This window comes from Misgurnus anguillicaudatus, chromosome 18, assembly GCF_027580225.2.
Source record: "Misgurnus anguillicaudatus chromosome 18, ASM2758022v2, whole genome shotgun sequence".
NCBI lineage: Eukaryota > Metazoa > Chordata > Actinopteri > Cypriniformes > Cobitidae > Misgurnus > Misgurnus anguillicaudatus.
The window spans coordinates 8,126,146-8,139,962 of NC_073354.2; the positions used below are offsets into that span (position 1 = coordinate 8,126,146).

Here is a 13,817-nt window from a genome sequence, read left to right on the forward strand (position 1 = left end):
AATGTTTTGGTTTCCTAAAGATGAGGGGAGAAGGCAATCATGGATTGCAAATTATTCATTTAAAAAATATAAGACACACAATTTGGATTATTTATTGGATTATTATGTCACACATAAATATAATTGACATACTCATTAACTATGTATTATACATTGCTATACCATTACTGTTGACAAGTTTTGAAACACCACATTAAAATATTTCTTATGCTCGTAAAAATCTTTTACTCTGAAGGTGTATGTTTAAATGTTTGAAATTATTTTTATGACCAAAAATATAGTGCTAACATATAAATGTCTTTAAAAAGAAAACTAAAATTTATTTTAAAACATTTTTAAATGTATGACTTGGACAAACAAGCACTTCAAGCACATAATAGATTGAATTTTCTTTAACATGGTTTAAAAACCATCCCATGGTGACATCTTAAGAAATTACTGAAAAGAAAAAAATAACAAGAGTATATATTTCAAATTCTAGGCAAAGGGTAGCTGCATTTAATATACTAAAATATATCAGTTTGGATTTTGGATGTTTTAGTCGCAAGATAATTCCCATATGATGCATAAATGTGACCCAGCCTGTTAAAACCCAGCAAAGTACTTCTTTGTGATCTACTGTTTCTTACATAAAATCTTCCTACACAATGCAAAGAACATTCTGTGAAAATATACTAGTCAACATTTGAAGTAGATCAAAAAAGTTGATCAAAGTTGTCCTAAGACAAGAATGGGTATTAGGGATTGGTTTTATGTAAATTTTTTGAATGCTTTTGATCCACTTCGAATGTTGACTAGTATATAATCTTGACATTTTTAATATTGACTGAGTAAGGTCACGCCAAAGACTGAAATCAATGTTAAATCAGTCAATTCAAACTTTGATGATCACATTATTAAATGTTGAAACAGTAGCCTGGATTTCATATAAAAGGTCACATATTTATGCATCTTAGAAATATATTGTAAATAATAATGTGCATGTACATAACAAAAAATTAAAATAAGAAGACATTCTCTTCAGGTGTTCTGGCTTTGTTTCCTCCCCTCGTCTCTGCAAGCAGCGCCTTTTTTAAACCTTAGAGGTTCCTCTTTATTGCCTTTGTCTTCTGCCCCGATCTCTGTCAGCCCCGCCTTTAAAAAAGATCTGGACACCACTTCTTAGAGGTCCCTTTTTGTGGCTTAAGGATCACCTAAATGGAAACATAAACATGTGAAAATATGCTCAATTAAATTTTTGGATTTGTAAATTTATGTGCCATCCAACATCTGGTCTTCTTTGTTGTTGCATCCCTGAATGTGTCTTGCTGTGCATTATAAACAGTATGAACAGGAGGATTAGTGCAAATGTTTTGAAAATAATACATTTTATTTTTAGAGATATCTGAATGTACCCGTCACACACTTGCTTACCACCAAACTGTGTTGAGCAAGTGCTTGCATCAGTGTTCATGTACTCGAGTAAAGTATGTTTCTGGCCTTTAAACACATTTACACTACACTTTAAACATGTTAATTGAGCATAAGCATGTACACCATTTCCCCAAACCTGCACCATTTTGGTTTGTGTTTTGGGGTCTGTGATTTTTAAATCATCTATTGGTCACATAAAATGTCATGTGAATTTGCAGGTAAAAGGTTACCAAATTTGAATTTTCAAACAGAGGCGAATGCACAATAACGCATAAGAATTTGCAAACTTCCACATATGCTGCACAGCTTGGGCGTACTCACACTATCCAAACCAAGCCCACACCTGAGTGCGTATTAGCTCTAAAGCCTGGTTCATTTGACTAGTGTGATTGCACCGCTCCGTGCTCAGGTTAATCGTGCCGTGGTCCGCTTGCAGACGTGGGCTCAGGTGCAGAATGCTTCATGTGAGAGTGAAAAGTTGAACACACCAGAGCGTGGTACAATAGGTGAGACATGCAAGTTGCGCGACAGTCATTAAAGGAATAGTCTACTCATTTTCAATATTAAAATATGTTATTACCTTAACTAAGAATTGTTGATACATCCCTCTATCATCTGTGTGCGTGCACGTAAGCGCTGGAGCGCGCTGCGACGCTTCGATAGCATTTAGCTTAGCCCCATTCATTCAATGCTACCATTTAGAGATAAAGTTAGAAGTGACCAAACACATCAACGTTTTTCCTATTTAAGACGAGTAGTTATATGAGCAAGTTTGGTGGTACAAAATAAAACTGAAAAGTCCGCTCCCCTTCTCACTCTCATAATGGGAGAGGGAGGGTGTTACTGCGCCGAGTCGAAGTACTCCCAAAAGTGCTATTACGCCATAAAATATAGTTCCTCTTTTAAATCCTCTTAGAAAAGCGCTACGTTTTATTTTGTACCATCAAACTTGCTCGTATAACTACTCGTCTTAAATAGGAAAAACGTTGATGTGTTTGGTCACTTCTAACTTTATCTCTAAATGGTACCATTGAATGAATGGGGCTAAGCTAAATGCTATCGAAGCGTCGCAGCGCGCTCCAGCGCTTACGTGCACGCACACAGATGATAGAGGGATGTATCAACAATTCTTAGTTAAGGTAATAACATATTTTAATATTGAAAATGAGTAGACTATTCCTTTAACTTAATCTCCCTTCGTAAAACCTTCTGATACATGCAGCAGGGTTAAGTGAATGTCTAAGCAGCACAAGCGATAAACTAAGCAATATGATATAGTGAGAGGGCTGTGTCATCGCATTCCAAAGGACTCAAAATTTAAAGCCCAAATAATTTCACATTACGATGGGCTCCAGTGTTGAGAGAGCGTGTTTCATGTTTTCTTCAAAACAATCCCATTCTAATGATGAAAGCATGCTCGGATCGATAAAAGTAAAGTGTGAGTGCATACAAGTGATAGAGGAGGGAAAGTCGCTCTTGGGCACGGTTCGGTCAGTTTAAATATAACATGAGTGCGCCCATCTTCAATGTATTGTGTCCAACAGATACCTAGTAGCAGGGTTTGTCTCACCTGTGGGCCACAACACTTCGTTCTGTCCTAGTACACGCCTTGGTCCTCTACGCAGATCTCGCCCACACACTGTAAACAGAGCAGAACAGACATTTTCATTTGTAAGTAGAAATGATAAATGGAACCAGATTTGTTCCAGAAGGTATTAAATGAAATTAACATGGCCCGGTTTGTCTAAGATACAGAAGAAACTGCACTGTTAAATAAAATACATTAAAAAAAAAAAGAGTCGAGTTATCTGAACCAAAATATCTTGTTGCTTTGACGTCTTTTTTCTGTTTTTGTTTACCTTAAATTAATTGATTCTGCTTGTTAACAGCACGCATCATCATTAATGTTCAATCATCACTTTATTCATTACTTCATTATTTTATTAATGTTAAACAATGCTTCAGTGTCAAGTTATACTCTTTGTAATGGGCACTCAAATAGACACTGAGCAGTGTTCATTTAACACCAGGTAATTGAATTCAATCAAAGCAACAAGATGACTGTCTATCGAATGAAAACTTACTGATTATTTACTTACCATCATGTTATCCATATCTCATTACTAGTCTTCATATGAATTGTGATGAATCACAGTCATGACACATGAGAACCAATGTGATTTGACATGTCGCCATATTTAAATCTATAGAGCTGTTATTGTCTGACTCTGTTTAGATTACATAACTTGCTTAAAATATGAAGTTTTTCTCACAAGCCTGTCATTTTGCATCAGAAGACCCACTGGGTTATATATGAATCACTTTAACGATGGATAGATGTACTTTTGGAGCTTTAAAACATTGATGCACAGTCAATACTATTATGAAGCATTGAAGAGCCAGAACCGTATTAAATATATCTCCGATTGTGTTTGGCTTGAAGAAAAAAAGATAAATATCTTGGATGACATTGGGTTGAGTAAATAATTCTTCAAAGGAAAAGTTTACATAAAATTAAAAATGTTATCATTTACCCCCCCCATGTTGTTCTAAACCTGCCAGAGTTTCTTTATTCTGATGAATACAAAATAAGATATTTTGATAAATGATTTCAATCACATAGTTGATGGTAACAATTGACTTCCATAACAGGAAAAAGAAATCACATGGAAGTGAATGAGCAGCTGTGTACTTAGCATCATTTATCAAAATATCTTGTTTTGTGTTCATCACAATAAAGAAACACATAAACATGTTTGATCACTAAAGCACAAGGAAAGACAAGTAAAGCAATCTTACCTTGAAATTAAATCTGACTGGAGGACTAATGAAAATCTAATAAATGAAAAAGATAAAAATAGTATATTACCCACAAATGTTAATATAATTGCAGTATAGTGCTATTCACAGTTACACTGTTGCAAAGCAGCTTTACATTAGGACACAATGTAGAATACACATAAAACACAACAACATATTATAGATCAATACCTAGTCCAGCACTGGCGTCGTCTGAAGTCCTTGCAAGGGCCGATGTCATCTTTCCATTTGTGTTCGGTCATCTGAGAGAGACAGGATCCAGACTGGAGCTCGCATAATTGCTAGTAGAAATAAAAAAGCAAATATAGAAAATTATCATGGCTGCTGTTCATAACTTTCTAGGTAGTGAATAGTTGTTATTAAGTTATTTAACACCTGAGGCAAAGATACTGGATGCAATTATGTGTATGCTAGGCTGAAGAGATGTGTCTAATCTAGACTAGGGCTGTGCGATAGAGCTAAAATGTTACATCACTCGATAAAGATAATTATCAATACATTTTATGATACATTTAAGTAGAAAAAGTTTTATCTCAATGTTTTATTTACACACTTTATTAAGGCAAACAATAAACGGTTTTAGTTTAGCCTTAAAAAAGACAATATTATCGACTATCGCCATTATTTCTGGGGCAATTAACATTCCTGCTGAAAAAACCAGCTTAAGCTGGTCAAGCTGGTTTTAGCTGGTCTCCCAGCCTGGTCTTAGCTGGTGTAGCATGCTGGTTGACGAGGGGTTTTGGCGACAATTTTTAGCTGGTCTGGCGGGTTTTAGCTGGTCAGGATGGCTGGTCTTAGCTGGTCAGGCTGGTTTTAGCTGGCCAGGCTGGTTTAGGCTGGTCTTAGCTGGTTTTAGCTGGTCAGGCTGGTTTAAGATGGCCAGGCTGGTTTAAACTGGTCAGGCTGGTCTTAGCTGGCCAGGCTGGTTTTAGCTGGTCAGGATGGTTTTAGCTGGTCAGGGTGGCTGGTCTTAGCTGGCCAGGCTGGTTTTAGCTGGTTTAAGCTGGTCTTAGCTGGCCAGGCTGGTTTTAGCTGGTTTAGGTTGGTCTTAGCTTCTCAGCTGGCATTTCAACGTTGAATCAACGTCAGGGACCAAAGTTGCATCAACGTTGAATTACCTTTTGGTTTTGCAAAGTGAATCAAAGTTGACTTCACGTTGTTTCAATGTTGATTTCACAACATTTCAATGTTGTTTCAACGTCACACTTTCAACATAGGTGAATCAAGGTTGATATCGCAAAGCAGTTTTAACACACTTTTTAACACTAAATATAGATTTTCACCTTAAATTTCAATACGCACCAAATGATTTGCTGTACAAATCATGTTTTTAGTGTAATTATTACAAGAATGCAACTTGCTGCTCATTACCTACAGTACAACCCCATCCATAAAACTAAACACCTAAAGTAGGTAAAGTTTGAATGTGAACGATGGCATGTGCCTACCCTTTCTAAATAAACATGAAAGCAGCTGTTAAAATTGATCTTTTATAGATAAAAACAAATTCTTTCAAACAGTTAGGTTTCCAGTTAGTAGTGCGGAAGTTAAATATACCAAATACAGAATAAAAACATAAAATATGAAAACAAAATAATATTTAAAAGTCATTTTATTCATCTGAATAGAAAAAAATATAGGAAAACTGCAAATATGAATTTTGTTGTAGGTTTAGCTCACAGTCTTCTTATGGCCACCAACACCCTTCCATTCTGGCTCATACTGTACTTAAAACCCGATGAAAGCATCTAAAGAGGAAACAAAAGTTATTTCATTAAAAAAAATTATGCATTTTTAGCCCATGTATAAAAAAATCTTGTTATTGCACATCAGGGTGTGTGTGTGTTCTTTAATGGTCTGTCTAGAAACATAGCATAGCCATCTGATGAAGGAAGAAAGCTGTTGTGTTTACGGTGACAATAAGCTTCAATCAAGATCACCTACAGTGCATTCAGAAAGTATTCAGGGTAGACCCCTTTCACATTTAAATTTTAAGGTGGTTGCATGATACTGTAATTGTTTAGATATTTTCCTCATAAATCTACAATACATACCCCATGACAAAGTAAAAACTGAATTTTAGAAACTTCTGCAAATGTATGAAAAAATTAATATTATATTTACATTATACAGATCATTTGCATCAATATCAGCAATTTAGCTCAGCTGCCTCCAATTTCTCTTGATGGTTGCTGATGGGTTCTGATGAACACATGAAGATATTTTGAGGAATGTCTGTAACCAAACTGACCGGAAGCACCATTGACTTCCATAGTAGGATAAAAGAATACTATAGAAGTGAATGGTGCTTCTGATCGCTTTGGTTAAAAATAAATCCAGGAGTTGCAAAGATTGCTGTGTCATACCCAAAAAAGACCGGAGGTAACTGCTACTTCAAAAGGTGCTTCAACTAAGTACTGAGTAAAGGGTCGGAATACTTAGGTCATATCAACTTAAAACCCCCCCCACCAAAGAGATGCTGAACAGAGCAAACATTGACTGGTTGCTTTACGTGTGGGTCAAACAGCCTATTGTGCAGTCCCTTACCAATAAAAGCTAAGATGGACTCCAGACCTTCTGGACTGTCTGTGAGAGATTTCAAACTCGACCAGACCAACAAGGCATCTTGTTAGCAGACATCTCGACCACAGGTGATCTGGCAAAGCAAAGACTTATAAACAGCATCTTCCCAAATCTCCTCTTCAGGCTCATCTTAGCCATCATTGCGTTTGATGAAGTTCAGAAAAAGAAAAACATATTTCATTAGTATACAATCATAAATGTAATGTTTTGGTTAGAAATACAAAAAACTGTGGCCCAAGTACAACTTTGAAAGAAATAAAGAATGTTTACATTATTTGTCATGGTACACTGTCACTTCATTACTTTTTGAGTGGTACAGATTGGGCATCTGGAAAGACACATGACTTCACCTCTGTGTATTTTATCACACTTCTTCAAATTGCATGGTAATCTGCCTACAATATAAAACACATAATAAAATAAAAAACAAATAATGGCCCCTTTTCAAAAGAAAATATAAATTGTGAAATACAAAACACTGTATCTTAGTTATTATGATTAGTAGAATTTGACCTGAATACAAAACAAATACTAAATGCATTGTAATGTTGTAGGGGAGATGCTTCAAAAATAAATTGTAAATGATTGATTTCTAATACAACATGCTAGCTTGGTGGTGCGTTACAATGGTGGGTGGTAGTTCATGGACATAGCCATCATTTAAAAAATTATGATTAAAACCATAATACATAAAGATAGAAAATAATGCTGTTATGTACACCACCACAAAGACCAATTTTATATGTCAATATGAAGCCTCTCTAAAACTTATGTCAACATCCACTCTGAACTATGAATTAACTTTTGTCTCTGTCTATTGAAAACAAAGGGTTTGAAATATGTAAGCCTACATACTGTAGAAGGAATAGTGACATACAAAAGAAATGAATTGCTGTGCTGAACAATAACCATTGTATACTAAATTATTTTCTTATATTTTCTTAATGACAATGATAAACCAGATATGCACTTTTTGAGCACTTGTGTTTTGGATGCAAATATAAACACAAAGTAATACTTACTCTTCAGCCAATGGAAAACATCAAAACACAACAAGAAAATGACCTGTAAAGAAAAGTGAACATAAATATACAATAGTTATTAATCCAGAATTGATGGCTTCTGTTTAAATTCTTAACAGTTTTAACAGGCTAACGTTACTGTAAACTGTGTGCCCGTACTGTAAGTTAAATAATCTTACATTTACGCGTCAAACCCTACATTTAAATAACTTGCGTTATAATTAACTAAACAATGTCAAATAAATTTGAAGAACGAGGATAACACATTTTTATAGAAGGTAACGTTAAAGACAAATAAAAAACCTGCACTACATTAGCTCAGATGCGTCACGAGCACTGCATCAACATTCAACATTAAAGCTCAGAATATTTGAGTCATATCGAATTAACTGTTACTAAAAACAAAACAAACATAACTGTGAACTTATTTTAATGACTTAACCAGGAATTAATAAAAACTTACCTTAGAATTTGCCATAGAAATGAAAACTGTCGTCTGAGGTAAACGGTTAAAATCCACTTTGAACTCACGAGGACGGAGGCGCGCGCCCGCAAATACGTGTGTTCGACTTCTTGCTGCGCTGACAGGTTGATAACGTCAATGTACCGCGAGAGTGTAATTCTTGACTCGCTCTCGCGATACATTGACGTCATCAACGTATGATGTCGGTTCTCGCAGCGCAGCATGAAGTCGAACATGACTAATAACCATAGCTAATAACACATAACAAAAGACAAAATGTTAAAAAAACAACAATAAAGAGGGTAAAAAAGATGTCCCACGTCCAGACGGAACTGAAAATTAGAACTTGTTTAACAATAAATATTTCTTCTATTAAAATAAACAGAAATATTGTGCTTTTAAAACATAGCTTTTTAGATCTTCATCCGGGGGTGGGTTCAATTATTTCATAAACATGCATGCACATTTTGTTCTAAATGGACAGAGCTTTATAAAAAAATAAAAGAAATGTTTTTATTATAATAAAAGTGTAGTAACTGGATTTTGATTTAACAACAACAATAAACATAAAAAAAATTATCTGCTAAGATAATAACAACCAATGATAATTATTTTAATAATTTAATAATAATACTTATTTTAATAATTAAAATATTTAAAAAAATTATTAGGCCCTACTATGATTAATGGCAAACTAATGGGGGCTAGCTAAAAAAAATATGGGGCATGTGTGGGTTTTCTGTGGGCATGCCCACTAAAAACCCCCATGGGACTCAAAAGGGCAAAGTCATAAGGAGCCCGCTCGCCTTGCCCATATGGGCCCTGTGTGGGGCCCATTTGGGATGTGGTGTGAGTTTGCCCTGCCCTGCCCACACCGCATGGGCATGTTTTGCTTACAAAAGGCTGAGGGAGCTGTCTGTGGCACAGTAAAGAAAGCCGAGAAAAGGTTGGATGTTATTACATTATTAATGGTATTCTTAAAATTTATATTTGAAACGTTATATTTTAGACATTGTGATGAAAATATACTAAAAATAAAACAACCATAATAATGCTTACAAAAATAGCCTAATCCATCTCCTGAATTCATCATATGGAAATCACATGCCCCACCAGTGTTAAAATCAATGTAATACATAAAATATTTGTAGCTTCTTAAACTTTATATAATATGAGCAACCTAAAACATTTTTTACCAAAAAGGCACTTGTTTTGAAAGGGAAAAATAAAGATACAAAGATGATTTATTTGCATGTGTCTAATATATTTTTAACTTGATCAATTACTTTTGTTAAATTTTAAAAATATAAGTATTTTCATAAAATGAGTTTTTACATTTTTATCTAAAGGATTCACAAATTAAAATGTCATAAAACCGTACTGACATTATTTCAACCAAATTTCAACGTTGATTTTTAAGCATTGTATTAACCTTTTGCAACCGTTTACCATTCACCGTTGTTTCAACATTGTATCAATGTCAAAGTTGAAGGTTGGTCATGCCTGCTTGGTGGTCAGGCTGGCTTGTCTTAGCTGGTTTAAGCTGGCCAGGCTAGAAGACGAGCTTGACCAGCCTGGCCAGGCTGAAAGACCAGCCTGACCAGCCCGGCCAGGCTGGGAGACCAGCTTGACCAGTCTGGCCAGGCTGGGAGATCAGCTTGACCAGCCTGGCCAGGCTGGGAGACCAGCTTGACCAACCTGGCCAGGCTGGGAGATCAGCTTGAACAGCATGCCAGGCTGGGAGACCAGCCTGGGAGACCAGCTTGACCAACCTGGCCAGGCTGGGAGACCAGCTTGACCAGTCCGGCCAGGCTGGGAGATCAGCCTGACCAGCATGGCCAGGCTGGGAGACCAGCCCGGGAGACTAGCTTGACCAACCTGGCCAGGCTGGGAGACCAGCCTGAACAGCCTGACCAGCCTGGGAGACTAGCTTGACCAGCCTGGGAGACCAGCTTGACCAGCCTGGGAGACCAGCTTGACCAGCCTGGGAGACCACCTTGACCAGGCTGGGAGACCAGCTTGACCAGCCTGGCCAGGCTGGGAGACCAGCTAAAACCAGCTATTTCCATCTTAAACCAGCTAAAACCAGCTTGACCAGTTGCTACAAAACAGGAGGGTTTTGTTGTGACAGAGTCGTCAAAGCTCTGCAAAAAGGAATAGAAGAACAAGAGGGGAAACTCGTTTTTAGCAACAGCCACTAGATGGCGCTTCAGTAGCGCGGCCGCTATTTGGAATGAAAATTCTCAAAGCCAATTCATTCTCAATTCATTCATATTATAATTAATTTAATACCTAATTACATAAAATACCTAATTTAGTAAAAATTACATAAAAATTGTGTGCTAAAGTACTTTTTAAGTAAAAGTAAAAAAAGTAGATCTTTAATGTACTTAAATATAAACCAAAAACTTGAAATTATGAAATGTAGTGGAGTAAAAATTATGATAATATGCTTTGGAATATAAGTTTTCTAAAGAAAAACACTGATAAAATACAGATACTTGAAAATGTACTTTTATGTAGAAAGTAAAATACTTAAGTAGTGTCTGCCTCTGTCAATATGCCATACTTAAAGAGCATAATACAAAGTATTTTAGCATGAAAGCAGTATTTTTCAATGTGTGACAGCGTCCTGTATCATAACTAAATCTCTGCCGCTTATAACAACTCAAACCGTGTAAAAATCCGGTAAAAATTATAGGAGTTATGATTATTCCTCATTAGAAATGAATGCAAGGGAGCGCACTGGAGACCCATCCAAGATGGCGGCCGCGCGATACGTCAGCTCCAATAGGCAGCTCAGGCTCAGTCTACGAAGTGTCTAGTCTACGTACATAATGTCTATGTTCGGTTTGAGAACGGCCATGGACACTGGTGTTGCGATTGCAGCGTCTGTGCCCCGCGTGAGCAGCAGGTGGCGCAATGCGCTGTGTTTCATTTGTGATCCGCTGTGAAGAAGAAGATCAAACATGTCGACTCACACCGAAAATGTGGAGGAGCTTATTGGGATTGTTAGAGAGTCTTTAAAAGACAAAGGTTTTGAAATATATCCTTTTAAGGTAATGTGCTTAGTGTAAAGAAGAAATAAAATCAAGAGTTAATTATAAAAATCTGATGATTTGATGAATTGTAATAGTAGTACTGTAGTGTACAGCTAAGTCATTTTAAATCTCCTGATATGACAACGAACTAAAAGGTTTCTTTAAGCTCACGAGAAGATTAAAATATTTAGTCTGACGTCTTTGTTCTGATTTGATTAGAAATAAACTTTTTCGCACAAAATTTGCAAAATAATGCGTGCATTACTCAGAACCATACAAACATACATCATGTCTTTGCAAAAGCCTGTAACTTGTTCAAAAAGTACTTTTCACATCAGTGAACATGTCAATGACATGGCAAGTCCTTGTGTCATTATTCATGAACAAGACAGTCAAAATGTTTAGCCATGTTGTTAATATTAACAACAGTACACAACTATATGTGTCACTATTTTCTCATGTAAACTGTGGATGAATTCACACGAATTACGAATAAACAAATTACACATGTGATTTAGAAAAGAAATCACAGTACAAATGAAACAAAATTCAAATTCCCTGTAACTAAAAATGAAACATTTACTTGACAGCAATTTATGAATTCAGTTTACATTTACAAAAGACTAAAAAACCCTATGGAAAACATGTTTACAGTAACAGATTATCACACAAAGGTCAACAATTTTGCATGACATGCCTTGCACGATGAACCAATTTCTAAATGTTTTGAGGTGTAAAACTATCCCACACAAACCAGTGAGATGTAATTTGATGAAAATGACACAAGCGAATGAAAATGTAGCAAACAGCAGACAATTGTACATAATCATTTGCATGATTGTACCAAAGCATTTGCAATTTGTCCAAAACAATGTGAATTTGCTTTTATGTTGTGCACAACTGACTTAAAGGGCACCTGTTATGTCCTATTAGTGGATATAGTACAATTCACTAAGGGTGGAAAGTATGGTAATGCAGGACTGTAAGTGGGCGGGGCTTTATCAGTGTGACCTCACATTGATAAGAGAATCAAAACGGCATGTCTAATGACACTGCTTTGATTTATTGAGGATAAAAAAAGTAGGACCAAGTGAATTTATTTCATTGTAGGGTGGCTGTGTTCACACACTGCCGAAAGACATTATGTTCAAACACCTTATAAAAATGGTTTTTGCATAATAGGTGCCCTTTGTAAATTGTAAATTGTCAAGCAATTTGTTTTGTTCCAATCAATGAAATATTTTTTTTCATGGTACATTGTTCATAAAAAGTCATACATAAACAAATAAGAGTAAATTATTACATTATGTTCAGGTGTTTAACCAATAAGTTGATGTTTATAACAGGTTGGATGGTATAATGCATTGACATCTCAAGCTCACCAGCTTCCATATGAATCTGACAGTTTGGCAGCAGTGATCCTCAGCACACCGTCCATGTTTGAGAAAGCTTTCGTGCCTTTCTTACAGAGCCGGGCCTGCGATGGCATGAGAGATCCTATAGATGAGTGTATCTCTCACACCGTCTCATCCTCTATCTCTATGGTACAGTACAGCCACATTTAAAACTCCAGCTAAAACATCTCATAATGGTTTCTGAAATCATCTCCTCTCGTTTTTTCAGTGTTGTCCAAATCAGTCTGTAGATGTAATGTATGATTTTGAGCTGCTACCCAGTAGAAGACCAAAGTTTCTTGCGCAGACAGCAGCCCATGTAGCAGGAGCAGCGTTTTACTACAGGGCATCAGACGTTCACAATCCACCCTGGGGAAATAAGGTCAGTGTCTGGTTTAATGAAAGACACTGCTACACACATACCTAACTTTAGCTACTTATGTTATAGAGCAGGGGTTTTGAACACTTACGATGGCAAGAACAATGAAATATGAAATCTTTTATAAATAGTTTATAAATATTATGTATTGTATGTCTGTTGTCTGTTTTTTTATACAGAAGATGTTTGGAGTGTGTATCCACCCCAGGTTGGGCGGCTGGTTTGCTATACGAGCTCTGCTGATCTTTAAAGATGTTCTGATGGGAGAGGAGTTTCAGCCGAGAGATCCTCCAGACTGTGTGAGCCGACAGGAGGAGAGAATCGAGCTGCTTGAGAGATTTAACTTTCACTGGCGGGACTGGAGCTACAGAGACATTATACCTGTAGAAGAACGTTACTCTCTTCAACAGAAAGAGTATTTTATAACACCCCCAGCACAACGGGGGGCGCTGCTCAGACAGTGGGGCTTCATGACAGAAAGCGACACAGATAAACAGAGTTAAACCGGACCTTAATTTACACTGTACAGTAACTGTTTATCATGAGAAAGACTTAAATAAAAAGGATCAAAAACTGTTAATGCATTTTTTTCTGGCCAGGAAAATCCATACGATTACTTCTAGACACAAACTTGAGAGCTGTTGCACAAAGATAAAGTTAATGTATGCACGTGACATCACCTTCGGCCAAAGGGACTGCGGT

General features: G+C 36.5%; 1 protein-coding gene and 1 long non-coding RNA gene across 10 annotated transcripts; one reads left to right on the forward strand and one right to left on the reverse strand.

Moving 5' to 3' along the window:
* Window positions 1–299: 299 nt before the first annotated feature.
* LOC129454135 (uncharacterized) lies at window positions 300–9,937 on the reverse strand. Of its 8 annotated transcripts, XR_012358570.1 has the most exons (10): window positions 8,302–9,665; window positions 7,839–7,881; window positions 7,087–7,211; window positions 6,781–6,945; window positions 6,358–6,435; window positions 5,914–5,981; window positions 4,405–4,514; window positions 4,213–4,248; window positions 2,984–3,052; window positions 300–1,193 (listed from the first exon to the last, which is right to left on the reverse strand). It is a non-coding gene; the product is annotated as an uncharacterized lncRNA (long non-coding RNA). The 8 variants fall into 8 exon arrangements; XR_012358569.1 differs by lacking the exon at window positions 6,358–6,435 and having other exon boundaries at window positions 4,213–4,237; window positions 8,302–9,651; XR_012358568.1 differs by lacking the exon at window positions 6,358–6,435 and having other exon boundaries at window positions 8,302–9,651.
* Window positions 9,938–11,146: 1,209 nt separating this feature from the next.
* mmachc (metabolism of cobalamin associated C) lies at window positions 11,147–13,691 on the forward strand. Of its 2 annotated transcripts, none has more exons than XM_073855780.1 (4): window positions 11,147–11,360; window positions 12,812–12,886; window positions 12,966–13,118; window positions 13,295–13,691. In XM_073855780.1, the coding sequence occupies exons 1-4, from the start codon at window positions 11,271–11,273 to the stop codon at window positions 13,616–13,618; spliced, it is 642 nt and encodes a 213-aa protein (XP_073711881.1). In that variant the 5' UTR covers window positions 11,147–11,270; the 3' UTR covers window positions 13,619–13,691. The 2 variants fall into 2 exon arrangements, with proteins under 2 accessions (XP_073711881.1, XP_073711880.1); XM_073855779.1 differs by having other exon boundaries at window positions 11,157–11,360; window positions 12,689–12,886.
* The last annotated feature ends 126 nt before the right edge of the window (window positions 13,692–13,817 follow it).

Bases quoted from the DNA above. Each gene is read 5' to 3' on its own strand.
- mmachc (XM_073855779.1), top strand. From the start codon at position 11,271: ATGTCGACTCACACCGAAAATGTGGAGGAGCTTATTGGGATTGTTAGA. The intron at 12,887-12,965 runs GTACAGTACAGC...TCGTTTTTTCAG, and splicing joins TCTCATCCTCTATCTCTATG to TGTTGTCCAAATCAGTCTGT. The intron at 13,119-13,294 runs GTCAGTGTCTGG...TTTTTTATACAG, and splicing joins ATCCACCCTGGGGAAATAAG to AAGATGTTTGGAGTGTGTAT.